The sequence below is a fragment of the Camelina sativa genome, chromosome 14, assembly GCF_000633955.1.
Source record: "Camelina sativa cultivar DH55 chromosome 14, Cs, whole genome shotgun sequence".
NCBI classification, from domain to species: domain Eukaryota; kingdom Viridiplantae; phylum Streptophyta; class Magnoliopsida; order Brassicales; family Brassicaceae; genus Camelina; species Camelina sativa.
Genome location: NC_025698.1, coordinates 12,900,490 through 12,914,100, shown reverse-complemented (window position 1 = coordinate 12,914,100; position 13,611 = coordinate 12,900,490). Strand labels below are relative to the sequence as shown.

The 13,611-nt window shown below is 37.1% G+C and overlaps 4 protein-coding genes across 6 annotated transcripts in view; 1 reads left to right on the top strand and 3 right to left on the bottom strand.

Moving 5' to 3' along the window:
• LOC104741245 (protein ASPARTIC PROTEASE IN GUARD CELL 1-like) lies at nt 821-2,765 on the bottom strand. The gene has a single exon (XM_010462045.2). The coding sequence runs from the start codon at nt 2,446-2,448 to the stop codon at nt 1,000-1,002; it is 1,449 nt and encodes a 482-aa protein (XP_010460347.1). The 5' UTR covers nt 2,449-2,765; the 3' UTR covers nt 821-999.
• On the top strand, nt 4,836-7,811 carry LOC104741246 (GDT1-like protein 4). Its single transcript, XM_010462046.2, has 13 exons — nt 4,836-5,030; nt 5,134-5,202; nt 5,507-5,566; nt 5,647-5,694; nt 5,809-5,900; nt 5,985-6,021; nt 6,103-6,150; nt 6,236-6,304; nt 6,394-6,438; nt 6,515-6,576; nt 6,666-6,738; nt 6,825-6,908; nt 7,588-7,811. Exons 1-12 carry the CDS (start codon nt 5,013-5,015, stop codon nt 6,894-6,896), a joined length of 693 nt encoding a protein of 230 aa, XP_010460348.1. The 5' UTR covers nt 4,836-5,012; the 3' UTR covers nt 6,897-6,908; nt 7,588-7,811.
• Nucleotides 7,967-10,741, bottom strand: LOC104741247 (lysine histidine transporter-like 6). Of its 3 annotated transcripts, XM_010462048.2 has the most exons (8): nt 10,713-10,741; nt 10,538-10,616; nt 10,300-10,445; nt 9,561-9,944; nt 8,673-9,172; nt 8,498-8,589; nt 8,334-8,402; nt 7,967-8,234 (listed from the first exon to the last, which is right to left on the bottom strand). In XM_010462048.2, the coding sequence occupies exons 2-8, from the start codon at nt 10,568-10,570 to the stop codon at nt 8,136-8,138; spliced, it is 1,323 nt and encodes a 440-aa protein (XP_010460350.1). In that variant the 5' UTR covers nt 10,571-10,616; nt 10,713-10,741; the 3' UTR covers nt 7,967-8,135. The 3 variants fall into 3 exon arrangements, with proteins under 3 accessions (XP_010460350.1, XP_010460349.1, XP_010460351.1); XM_010462047.2 differs by lacking the exon at nt 10,713-10,741 and having other exon boundaries at nt 10,538-10,692; XM_010462049.2 differs by lacking the exon at nt 10,713-10,741 and having other exon boundaries at nt 10,300-10,433; nt 10,538-10,692.
• LOC104743533 (mediator of RNA polymerase II transcription subunit 25-like) overlaps nt 12,919-13,611 on the bottom strand; it is a 6,528-nt gene continuing 5,835 nt past the window's right edge. Inside the window, exons 13-14 of the mRNA XM_010464601.1 lie at nt 13,597-13,598; nt 12,919-13,565 (exon numbers count right to left, since the gene is read on the bottom strand). Of these exons, the coding sequence (XP_010462903.1) occupies nt 13,027-13,565; nt 13,597-13,598 (541 nt within the window). The 3' untranslated portion in view covers nt 12,919-13,026. The remainder of the gene's footprint in view (nt 13,566-13,596; nt 13,599-13,611) is intronic.

Here is a 13,611-nt window from a genome sequence, read left to right as displayed (position 1 = left end):
CTTACATACTCTTCAAGTGTGTTTGTTCAAAAACGTTTGAAATTGTCCAGGTTATCTGTTCTGATGGCATAAGGTTTTATTTCTAGCATAAAACTGGAAAAGTAAAAAGAGTGTTGTTGGTACTTTTGGATGAACAAAGGGAGAAAGTAAAAGGTTGACATAGAAAGAAAGGAGAAAGAAAGCTTTTTTTAAGGACAGTATGATTGAACCCATTGCTGCCACTTCATTTGTTGTGTGATGGCAAGTGGTGGCACCATGACTCCGCCACCTCTCTTTGAGTCTTTGAGTCTTTGAGTCTTTGAGTCTTTGTGTCATGTTTTCTTTCTTTTTTTCTTTTTTTGATGAAAAACATATCTTTGTGCCATCATGTTACTCTTTAAAACATATCCAAAAAAAAAAAAATTTAATTAGAATGATTAGAGTCTATTAATGTGCTTAGAAGAAAATCACTAAACATGAATTTGTATTGACCATATTTAAAACCAACTAATTAATAATTTAATTTAAATCATACAAATATTTTAAGATTTATAATATAGAAAGAAAGTTGGTACTTTTAATAATCACTAAAGAAAATTAGAGGATAAGGTGACCTCAGTTTATCTTTGTTTCGCGATTAGTATTAGCCTACTAGGGACTTTTCAAGCATTCGTTTATTTGTATTTCAAAGATTTTATTAATTTGTGTATCATGTATTTGGGCTTAGTTATCAACACTACGAGTACTGTGGCTCCACGTAATTCATTCATACGTCTCAGATGCCATGTAACGAGGCCCCTCAAGATTCATTTCATTGTATTAGCCACACCACACCCACTCGTTAATTATGAAATTAACTAAACAAATTCCATCTTTTTTTCCACTCTATGCAACAAAAGTACAAGAAACCAAACAAAACCAGACGACAGAAGACAGTACTCTCTAATTTAACTTAAAAGTGACTTTTCATTTTTCATTGTCACACTCATCTTAAAAAAAACTACTAGTACGTCTATAGCTTTAGCATTTATTAGACGAGAATCCAATGAGAGAATTAGCCAAATCGAAAGTGACACGTGTCCCTTGTTGTTGCACGTTGCCGATGATCGCTAACGAACTCGCCGTCGGTGCAAACGCGAGACAAAATGTCCCCACCGAGTCAACCGGAATCATGTAGTTCTTAGCCGGCAAAGCCAACATCTTCCCACCGGGAAAGTGAAAAGCCACCGTCGGGACTTCAATCGTCGTCTTGGTTGATAGATTGTAACACGTGTCGAACATTGCGACGCCGTTTGCTTTCTCCAAGTCCGACGTCCCTTTCAGGAACGAGTCTCTGAGCGAGTTGTAGATTCCGGTCTGGAGACGAGTCACGGCGGTTCCCGAGTCGATGATTATCCCGCCGCTTCCTGACTCGTCCATCTCGAAAGATGACTGAGGAATCTGAAGCAACTCGCCGCCGACGCTTATTCCGGTGAGACCTACGTAGTAAAACGTGTCGAGCTGGTGGTTACGTAGCAACGGAGCTTCGACGGCGTCACGAGGGAGAGACGTACCGAACTCAACCGTCGAAGCCGAGTCTGAGTCACGGTCAACGAGGCAGTACGAAAACGACGACGTGTTGAGCTGCGACGGTAGAGCTAGCAAACCGCCGCCTAGACCGAGCAAACCAGCGGCGCCGACGAACAACCCTTCGTTGCTGTGTCCGCATCCGACAGCGACGTTTTGAACTGAAGTTGACCCGATTGTGAGAGTCTCGGTGGCGAAATCTCCGACGGTGTAAAAACCGTCACCGTAAGAAACCTCGTAGAGACACGTGGCGTTTCTGCATTCCGAGACTTCAAGGGCTTTGCACTGTGAAGTCTCGCAAGAGAGAGGTTGGTAAGAAGAGGAAGAGGCTGGCTCGAAGATTGGTTCGGTTTGGTGGTAACAGTCAGCGCAAGGGGAGCACTGTAGCCAGTTCACGTCACTTCCAGTGTCGAGCACCATGTAAACTTCACGCGCCGGGTTACCTATTCCGACGCGTGTGAAGTACTCGCCGCTTCCTTGAGTCGTGCCGGAGATTAAAGGAGCTTCGATATCTTCCTGGTCCGTGGTGTACATTGTGGTAACGGGCTTGAGATCTGCTTTGGATATGTTGTTTAAGGCTAGATCTAAACGTGTTACGAGAGATTTGACTCTAGCTGTGTCGCGGTCTAGTCTGGCTAGTGTGAGTGACTTGTAGTCTGAGTGTTCAACTCCTCCTCGGACAGAAGCTCGTGAATGAAGTTTCAAGCTAAAAGGCGATTGAATCTGTTCTTCTTGCTGGTTCAGCTTAAACGACGACGGATTCTTAGTTTGGTGAATGGAGTCGGCGACATTGAGTAGAGACGTTGTGGTTACGGAGGTCTCTAGCAAGATTCTGGACAAAACAGAAGAATGTGAAGTGAGAAAGAAGAAGATGAAGAAGAGTAAGGAACGGTGAGAAGACATTGTTTTAGTTTCGGACCGTTAACAGTGGAGAAGATGAAGTGAAAGAGGTTATTAAAAGAGAGAAGACAAAAGTGTGGTTTGGTGGGGAAGGAGAAATGAGACAAAAGCTTCTTTTAATTAAACAAAGACAAAGCTGTGTCTATGGTGTTTTTGCAGATTTCGAGGAGATTTATATAAGTAAGTAGTATCTACTTGGAAGAAGAATTAATACAAGATTAGATAAATGGTTTAAGAGGAAGAGGAGGTTTCTTCATCGTCTTTAAGTGGGAAGGTTTAAATAAACTTGTTTTATGATCTCAATGCGGTTAGTGTGGAGATTGTTGTTGTTTTAAAGAATCTAAATCACCCTTTATTTTTAAAAGCCCGCCACTTTTGAGTTTCACATAAGCCTCACTTGACAAATTTGCCAATGACCTTTATCCTTAGCTTTTGTTAATGACTTTCAATTTAACAGCTCACCCATTTCAATTTCTATGCACCCTACGTATATAAAAATTATACGCTACTATTAAACGATATATACATAAGAAAGTTTAAAAAGCCAATACATTACATATGCATTCTGACAACAACAGAAACAAACATAGATATGCATATCATATTAACAGTTGTGTGTTGTTAGCATAGAATTACGATGTGGAGGAATCAGTATGCTGACCTGAAGAAACTGAATTCATGGGCCGGTGTGTAACTCTTATTTAGCCTTTTTTACTTGAGCCCTTGAGTCCACACATAACTTTGCTGCCTTTTTCTAAATTCTAATCCTAATCGTAATGACACTTCTAAATTCAGTTTGACCTGTTTGATTTTAGCAACGTTGTTTTCAAATCTGATCATATGATAGTACGATACCTTCAGATTTATATATTTTTTTAATATACAGATAGATACAAATATCGCCACTATTTTTTAAATATAATTTTAAAATTAGATAAAACCTACTACAAGTTGAAATAAGTACACAGTTGGCTCAATCAGATTAGGTGTGAGAGGGGAATCAATTCATTCTCCAATAAGAAATCAGTCAATTTATTTCTAAGAATTTTGTATTAAAAACAACTAGTAGGATATAAAACCAAATTGAAAAAGGATTAGTTGGATTAGCTATATTGAGTAAATAATATTCTCCAATGTGACGTCTCAATCGTGAGATCGCGACGGTATAAAATATACGAGTGCAGTAAAAAATCTTATCGTTTAGCTTATGAGACTGAAGTGATGACTGGTTTTTCCGCTACCTCCCGCAAATATTGTATTTACGAGTGGTAGCGGTTGCTAGCGATTAGAACCAATCGTACAAATTGCTTCCAATCGCTCCTAATCGCTTCCAACCGCTTCAAACCACTGAATTTCAAAAGCTGTTTCCCGCAAACGTTTGCGGTTGCGAGTGATTGCGATTAGAATTTTTTTTTTTGTAAAAAAAACTTAAAAGAAATCAATGATAATGAATTTTTTTGTTTGTTATATTTTCTATCTAACCATTTTACTCATTAAGGATGGAAGAAAATGAATTACGGATACGTTTGCAGAGATTATAAAATAAACAATTAGAAAAAAATAATATTTCAATTAACAATAACCTGAAAAATTTGATGTAAATTTAACGGCACATCGCACATAAGTTCAAAAAAAATCTAAATAAATATAATATTTCATCAGAAATTTAAGAAAATAAGATTATTTGTGAAAAATATTAAAACAAATCACTAGTGACTCTTCTCAACTCTCACTTGACCATTCCTACCGATGCAACTACTGACCCACGATCTAAGAGAAAAGAGAAAAAATCTACGATCTAAAGCATATGTTTTGTCATTTATCAAATTACTTGCTTAAATTTTTGTTGAAAAGCCAAATGCATAAAGGAATAAGTATTTCAATATGAATTTTTTTTTGAATAATTATTATTTTAATAAATTTTAATTATAAATCAAGTTTAATAAAAATTTTGGTGTTTTTAAACATTTATATATTAGATATCATATTTATTATGTTCCAACCGCTATTGCACCCGCTGGTCAACCAGTCGTAAACCTTCCGAAAACGCACCAATTTTAAACTGCTAAACCACTCGTTCAAAACGTTTAATAACGCTTGAAACCATAATTACCCGATTCCGTAATTTTCAGCAACCGCAACCATAACCACAGCGTTTGAACCAGTCAACCCTCGAGAGCAGCAGTGGGTGACGCAAACCGTAGGGAACTAATTAATATTAGCATTCACTTCTTCTCTATAACTCCAAACTCCAAGTGAGATTGGTTTTGTAGAACCCACACATCAAAATCCGTTGGTTGTTTATTAATCCACGTGGCACAATCTTAAGGGTTATTGAATCAGAATCAAATTCATATCTAAAATTCCCCAATAAAGGATTCACCTTTTATATCGCCTTCAGCGTGTGTTGTTGGTCGTCTCTGTTTCTCTCTCTCTCTCTCTCTCGGCGACTACTAGCTTCTTCTTCCCGGCGATAGATTATTCCGTCGGTCGTCGTCTCGAAAGTTTCGGTTTTTTTGTTTTCCTGTGAATATAGCTGATTCGCTGTCGATTTCAATTCGGCAGCCATGAGCTCGGTTTTGCAGGTAGAGTTTAAAAAAGATATCTGTTTCTAGATTTTGTTGTTGGTCTTTGGGATTTTGTTGTGGAAGCTAATTGTGTGGTTTTACGATTGATGGGTTTTGTTAGGGTTTTACCAAGTCACTCGCTATGACGTTTGTCTCTGAGATTGGTGACAAGACGTTTTTCGCTGCTGCTGTAAGTGTTGTGTTTGTTCCCTCTTCCTTCGTTAATAGTTCTGTAAACTTTGTTTGAGTTGGAAGAACAACAATTCAATTGCTTTTTTTCTATTTAAAGTTTAGTTTTTGATTCTTCTTTGAAACAATTTTGGAAGGGGGCAGTGACGAAACGAATCCCAAATCCTTTTGGTTTTGTATTGCCATTCAATTTCGTATTGTTTTGCTTGTTTTGAATCTTTAACAGTCTTCTTGATGATGGTGTATGATACTTCTGTTGTTATCTTGACTTGCAAAAAGCTTATGATCTCTTTTCCTTAAATCAGATTTTAGCGATGCGTTATCCTAGGAGACTTGTGTTGGCTGGTTGTCTATCCGCTTTGATTGTAAGTTTTTCTCTTTTTAACTATTGTCTTTAGTGAATTTTCTCCTGGATTTAGAAGCTCATGTCTTTGCTAATTCTTAGGTTATGACTATCCTCTCTGCTACTCTTGGATGGGCTGCTCCAAATCTGGTATAGTGGAATGGCTTATTGCTTGAACTCTGTTTTGTAGTTTGAATATAAGACTTTTCCATGATGAAGTTTCCCAATCTATTACTAAATGCGGATTCAAACCCTCACTTGCAGATCTCACGCAAATGGACACATCATATTACAACGTTGTTGTTCTTTGGTTTTGGACTTTGGTCTTTGTGGGACGGTTTTAAACAAGGAGGAGGGTAATAATTCCTCACCTTGATGTCATATAAGGACACGATATACATCTTAGAAATTCAGGGTATCTGATTCTACTTTATTCGCAGGGGTTCCGAAGAATTGGCTGAAGTCGAAGCCGAACTGGTTTGTTTCCTCTTTCTGCATGTCACTATCACGTTCAGATAAATGTATTTTTTGGTTTGACTTTCTTGTGTTTGATTATAGGATGCTGATTTGAAAGCTACTGGTAAAACTACAAAAGACAGCAGTAAGGTATGGAGCTAAAACAATAAAGATCACAGACTGCGAATGCGAAGTATCTGTGCTAAGTTTTCAAAACCATTTGTTGTCTTTGTAGATTGAAGATGAAAACAAAAAGCAGAAAAGGCCGTTCCTGACACAATTCTTCTCTCCAATTTTTCTCAAGGTATATAAAAGATCCTCTCAGAAATTTTTGCTCACAAAAGCAGTAAACTTTTCTGGATTAGTTTCATATTCCCCCTTTTCTTCTTGCAGGCGTTTTCGATTAACTTCTTTGGAGAATGGGGTGACAAGAGTCAGGTACCTTTTTGCTTACTCGATTGATTCAATCTAAATGTTTCACATGCTCACCAATCACCAGAACTCTTTTGTCTAGCTTGCGACAATTGGTTTGGCTGCAGATGAAAATCCACTCGGAGTGGTCCTTGGCGGAGTTGTGTAAGTTTCACTGTAAAACTTTTTACATCCGTCTTGTTTTGTGTTTGCATCACAATATGTTTAGCTGACTTATCTTGTGGTTTATACAGGGCACAATTTTTGTGCACCACTGCTGCTGTGATTGGAGGAAAGAGCTTAGCGTCTCAGATATCCGAACGAATAGTAAGTATTTCTCATTATCCCTTTCTACATTTGAGGTATAAGACTCATCATAAGTTAAAACGCTGAGTGGTCTAATGTTGTTTCAGGTTGCTCTTTCTGGTGGAATGCTTTTCATCATTTTTGGCATCCAATCGTATCTTACTTCTATTGAGGCTTAATGCTTCTTTATGGTATAATTCTGAATCCTAATATATTTCTTATATTCATTTTGTCAATAGTCTTCCGTCTCTTACTCTAGAATTGTTCTCCTGANCTTCTTTGGAGAATGGGGTGACAAGAGTCAGGTACCTTTTTGCTTACTCGATTGATTCAATCTAAATGTTTCACATGCTCACCAATCACCAGAACTCTTTTGTCTAGCTTGCGACAATTGGTTTGGCTGCAGATGAAAATCCACTCGGAGTGGTCCTTGGCGGAGTTGTGTAAGTTTCACTGTAAAACTTTTTACATCCGTCTTGTTTTGTGTTTGCATCACAATATGTTTAGCTGACTTATCTTGTGGTTTATACAGGGCACAATTTTTGTGCACCACTGCTGCTGTGATTGGAGGAAAGAGCTTAGCGTCTCAGATATCCGAACGAATAGTAAGTATTTCTCATTATCCCTTTCTACATTTGAGGTATAAGACTCATCATAAGTTAAAACGCTGAGTGGTCTAATGTTGTTTCAGGTTGCTCTTTCTGGTGGAATGCTTTTCATCATTTTTGGCATCCAATCGTATCTTACTTCTATTGAGGCTTAATGCTTCTTTATGGTATAATTCTGAATCCTAATATATTTCTTATATTCATTTTGTCAATAGTCTTCCGTCTCTTACTCTAGAATTGTTCTCCTGAAAAATAAATGCAGGTTTATAGGGAGAGATGACGACGAAGAATGTCACCAGCCATAGTTTCTTAGATATTTAATCTTTTGATATTAAACGTTTACACTAGTGATTACAAAACAAATCTCCAAGATTGTCTTACAGTGAAAATATTGATATGGGCTGAAACAGCCACCTGACTTCAATAAAGTTTTGGTAATGTCTTGTTCTTTTTCGGAATCATGTGGATTTTGAAGTTTTATGTTAATGCATTTGAAGCGAACCCCATATAATAGGTAACAACAGTAAGCAGGAATTTGATTAAACAATATATGGTTTCATTTAGAAACCAAAATTATTGGAAGATATATACGGTGAAAGATTAGGATAAGTGTGGAACTGTGGATGATGGCATCGAAGAGCTCGGAAAATAGTAAGATGTCTTTATTGAATATAGGTAGCAAATTATACATTATCTCTCTCTAACTCGATTCGGACGACCATTTTAGATGATTTTATTCCTACACTTTTATAATTAGATGATCCAATGATCAATAACTTAGTGTATACATATATAATTAAGATCTAATCATTAAGCATAGAAACTATAAGTAGAAGAATCTGCGATGATGTTCCTCAGTCCTCCAATTGTTGACGCCAGCATTATGAACACTCCTACGAAAATGGAGATCTGCCCAAGATAATATATGATCAATTCCCTAGACAGTAGACATAGTTCATTTTCATTATATACATGAATGAAAATAAAGATGCAAGTATAGATGCTTACCCAATTGATGAACCAGGTCATGCTGAATCTCTTTGGTTTCTTGATGATAAGCCACATTATACTAGGGAGCTGCATCGTCATCATCGATTGTTATCTTCATAACACTGAACTATAATATAGTCTAATGATACATCTTATAATGAAAGAAGAGAAAGTGGACTTACGAAGAAGGAAGTAGGTGCAAAACCAAATCCTCCAAAGAACCCTAGAAGGTCTCCAAAGAATGGGAAGCTCACTCCAACAAACAATGTAAATGCTGAAGTTCCAATCACAAAGATTCAATTTATAAATAGACACACTTACTATATATATTATGATGAACAAGAAGTAAAGTCTTACCAACATAAGTAGTCCGAGTGAAAAACCTCAGAACAACTCCATGCTTAAAACCAAATTTGTTAACCATCATCCTCTCCAAAAGATCAAAAACAGGCATAGCAAACACTTGGTAGCTACCAATAACGTGAACAACAACCATGAGGTTAGCAGTAGCAATGAGCCAGGCTGGTCTCTGTAAATTCATCAGCACATTGTCGTCTACGTCTTGACCAAAGGCCCAATAGCAGATTAGAGCCACCGGAAAATAGCAAATGGCGTTGACCAAGTAAGCTCCCACCACGCCTTGCCACATGGGCACTTTTGATGGTCTCTCGGGAGTGGAAGGCATCGTGGCTTGAATCTCTAGAGCCACAGCGTGGCCGGCGAAAGCAAAGGAGATCTGACCCAAGGCGTTAAAGACTCGGAACGTGAAGTCACTCGGATTCGTGGCCTTGTAATCGTAGCTCACGTCTGGCATTCTTCCATGTGCGATACTTCCTCCCCACGCTATTGTCGAGTAGCTACAATACGTACATAACAAATTTCACAAAGTCTCATCAGTCTTGACCTAGTTAATAATTTTTGTTTTCAGAAGATCCACATTAATTTCAAATACAAACTGGACTAAATGATATTTGGCTTGTAGGAACATGGGTATAAGCCTTTGAAGATATAATATATCAAATAACTCTAGTCCAATTATTTTGGCTTTTGGTATATATAGTGTTCTGAAGTTGATAAAAACAAAATGGTACTATAGTTCTAAAAGTTTGTGTTTTGTATTGTGTTATAACAGTTTTGTTACTAAAATATATTATTCCAAAACTGAAAAAAAAATGTACTAACAAATTTAATATGTATCGCATCAATATGGTAAAATAATATTGGAGATAAGGTGGTGAGAGTGACCAGAGGGACATGACGGCGGCAGCCAAGGAAACTCCGGCGACAGAGTTGAAGTTAGGAAGCTGGGAGAGGATGAAGTGGACTCCACCGAAGCCGAGGATCCAGTACGACTGTCGTACCGGAGTGCAGGTGGAGCACGTGATATCCACAAACTGCTTCAAGCACTTGCCTCCTGTAACCATGTACACGATGTTGCAGCCGACCTGGACGATGAGCTGCTGCGGAAGCACGATCCAGGGGCCGAGTTTGGGACCAAAAGCGTATCGGCCTAGATCGATATACCGGTCAAACCGGGTTCCTGGTACGCACTCATGGAGCTGCACCATTTGCCACATCGTGTTTAAGGTCAGTCCCCATGTCATTGCCAACACCAACGTCCCTGGTCCCCTGTTTTCACCATACATCACATCATTTTTTTTACAAACCAACAAAAAAGAAAAAGCACTTTGCTTTAACTTTTTTGCCTGTTCTATGAATCTTCTTATATCTCAATTTAATTGCAACTAGTTCATTATAACAGGTTAAAGTAACGAAAATATATACGGATTTTAAAAAAAACATGTTAGTAGAAAGATTAGAAGTGTGAATTTCCATTTACTTGCATGTGTTCATTTTAAACAATTAGTGGCAAACAAAGTAAGTCTTTTGTTTGCTCTTTGTCAATTAGGTTCGCTTGAAATGCAAACATAAAAACATAATTTAGGGCATAAAAGGTTGGTAATATGATTGAAGAGAGGAGTACCATCCAAGGTAAGCCATAGCATAAGGGAGGCTAAGGACTCCCGCGCCGATCATGGCGGTGACAGTGTGGAAGGTGGAGTACCACCACTTGGCTGGCCGTGTTGGATCTCCCCCCGTCCATTTCTCGCCGGACTTCTGGTCAGTTTCCTACAAACACAAATCAACTTATACGAAAAAGAAAGAATAAAACAGAAACAAAAAGTAAAGAATGAGAAGGTGAATGATGTATGGAGAAATACCTTAGAAGGAGAAACCGGAGAAGTAGAGACCATTGTGTATGTTTTTTGTTTGCAGTGTAGTGAGACGATCTCAATTTCCCTAAAAATGTGGACAACTCTGAGCTTTTAAGTACTGTTTTTGAGTTTTTATATTTGTAAATAAAAAATTTGAAGGAATTTTTCTTTAAGATCTTACCTAAATTTAAATTAATGTCACTTGTTGGCCTTTTCTTTTTTTTTCCCGGCTTATTTTTTATGTCGGATGCTCATGTAAAGGAACTTTAATTTTTCCGCACTGTGATCATATAAAAGTTGAGAAGTTGATCAAATTTTTGAAACGTGTAAAACTGTCAAATCCAAGTATTTTTAAAAAAATTGAAAACTATCATAAAAATTTTGGTACCATAATGATAATACTATAAACAATTATAAGTAATTAACCAACGTGGGATTTTCTATTAATATTTTATGTCGACCAATATTTTTGTAATTTTCTTCTGTCTGTATCATATTGCCAACATTAGTTTCTTACCATTTACGTTTGTCATATAGTGCTATGATTGATTATAGCACTATAACATCAAAAGGGTAAAACGCAACCAACAAAAGAGAATCCGTCATAATCTCAAACATTTAGCACTTTAAGTATAATTGAACTCTTCCTTACGGTATTAATTTGTGACATTTACCATTGTTATAAGTAATTCACTTACCAAATTGAATATGAATTATTAGCAGAATTCGAAGCTAAATAGCGAATAGAAAATAAAAAGAGTTATGTAGCCCAACAACCCACCCACAAAAAAAGAATTAAAGTGTCCCTATTTAGACAATCTCGGTTCCCTATATAAAAAAGTAGGAAAATTTGAAAATCAGCTTTTTCAGTTTTTCCTGTACTCCCTCCGTATGTACTTCCTCCGTTTCAAAATATAAGATGTTTTGAGTAAACCACGCAAATTAAGAAATAAACACTTTAAAAAAGTTTAACCAATCACAAACCAAACTACATAATATAAAATATTAAACTAATCTGAAAGTTACATGGAAACTTGAAAACATCTTATATTATGAAACAAAAAAACTTCTCTAAACATTCTATATTATGAAACGGAAGGAGTACTATAATCAAATTTGCATCTTTGCTTTTTACATATCCCACTTAATGGTGCATTACTCACAAGTCTAAGCTTATGAGAATTCTTCTTTAAAAACCATAGAAAAAGTTGAGTGCTGGCATTTTCTTGCTTTCACTCTCTCATCTTTTAAGAAAAGGGCCTTTGGTTATATATTGTTTCCCCATGATTCGATGAAGAAAGATCTACGGGTGCGATGAATCGTATCATAATGGCTTCGAATTGGTACAAGTTTCATCAAATTTTTATGTGCCACGTGAATGGGACCCCTCCACTCCACCTCTCTCAAGGAACTTACCTCGATTCGGACAATGAACGAGAGCTTTTAGCTAAGAGTGGAGAAGAGAAGTCATGTTTGTTGTCTTTGATTTCAAAAATAAAAGCAGTCGATTTCGATTTAGTGCGCGTCGTAGTTACTACGTCTTATCAATCTGTAAATCAATAATTTTAAGTTTTCCTTCTTTTTGTTTCTAGACAGCAACAACTTATCAAATAGTTTTGTCAATCTATTTAGGGATATTCAAAGATTGTTATGATCAAACAGTAAGATTGTTCCAAATTATACTTATGACTTTATTGACTTTATCGGTACTAAAACAAAACAAGATCTGTTTCAAAGACAAGAAAAGAAACAAACAAACAGACAAAACACCTACGACATGATAAGCATTTTTGTGCCAAGACTTGAACCAGTAGAGATAGTGTTTGGTGTGAGCAAATTATCAATGACAACTGGAATATGGAAAAATGAAAATTGCTTTGTGGTGATACTTTTTATGTTTAAGATAATCATAAATCCTAGTTCAATAGTGTAATTTTGATTTAATAGTTTTCTAATGCAATATGCAGTTCTAAAAAGGTGTATATTTGTTATTTTTTTTACGGCAAAAAGGTTCAAGGTGTATATTTGTTGGGGGAAAAAAATGGTATATTTTTACCGTAAACCTTTACAAGGGGTATTAAAAAATATAGATAGATAGAATTATTGACATGAATTGTATCTTTCATACCTGCAAACAAACACAGAGTTCAATCTGAAATGGTTTTGATCCTTTATTTACTTGTTGTCAATCAGATAAAAAAGATCGGAGCAGCTTGTCGACACCACAAACAAAATAGAAACCATCCACTTCTTTTTTCTTCTATTTATCAAAAGTAAGAAACAAAGTAGTTTGGGTGATAAAAAACAAAATAGTTTTTTGGGTGCCGTAGCTAATGGTCAGACCCATGACAGGGATATGTCATTTTCAGGCTCAAGAGAACAGAGAGAGAGAGAGAGGACAACTTAACAGTTTAAAATCTAGTTGACCAAAGAAGAAAGAAATCATTGTAGTTATGATGAATCTAATTAGCACTGAAGATGATGAATCATTTTATTTATCCCATGAAGCCAGCTCCTGGCATGTTAGGCTGCCCTGAACCACTTTGTTGTGATCTACCTGGGGGTTGAGCAAAAGCTTGACTACCCATTACCATCTGTTGAGGCTGCTGCTGCTGCTGCATCTGATTCAGTGGCGAAGTCTGTTGCTGCATCTGGTTCAGGGGAGATGTCTGCTGCTGTTGCTGCTGATGATGGTGTTGAAGCTGTGTCAACTGATGCTGCTGCTGTTGCTGCTGTTGTTGTTGTTGCTGCTGCTGCTGATGATGTTGGAGCTGCGACAATTGATGCTGCTGCTGCTGCTGCTGGAGTTGTGGCATCTGTTGCTGCTGGTGCTGTTGTTGTTGTTGCTGGAGTTGTGGCATCTGTTGCTGTTGGTGGTGTTGTTGTTGTTGCTGCTGCTGCTGCTGGTGGATCTGCTGTTGTTGTTGGAGCTGTTGTTGTTGCTGCTGCTGCTGCTGATTTGGAATTTGTGGTTTAAACACAACCATATCCTGGGCGAAACCAACACAAAATACAAAACAAAACTCAAGAGTCACTTAGAAAATGGGTATACATGTGAATTAGACACCTTAGTAGGTAAA

Coding starts and splice junctions, on each gene's coding strand:
- LOC104741245 (XM_010462045.2), bottom strand. CDS start 2,448: ATGTCTTCTCACCGTTCCTTACTCTTCTTCATCTTCTTCTTTCTCACT.
- LOC104741246 (XM_010462046.2), top strand. Junction 5,901..5,984: donor GGTTTTAAACAAGGAGGAGG/GTAATAATTCCT, acceptor CTTTATTCGCAG/GGGTTCCGAAGAATTGGCTG. Junction 6,022..6,102: donor CTGAAGTCGAAGCCGAACTG/GTTTGTTTCCTC, acceptor GTTTGATTATAG/GATGCTGATTTGAAAGCTAC.
- LOC104741247 (XM_010462048.2), bottom strand. CDS start 10,570: ATGGTCTCTACTTCTCCGGTTTCTCCTTCTAAG. Junction 10,446..10,537: donor CTCCGGTTTCTCCTTCTAAG/GTATTTCTCCAT, acceptor TTGTGTTTGTAG/GAAACTGACCAGAAGTCCGG. Junction 8,403..8,497: donor TTGCACCTACTTCCTTCTTC/GTAAGTCCACTT, acceptor ATGACGATGCAG/CTCCCTAGTATAATGTGGCT.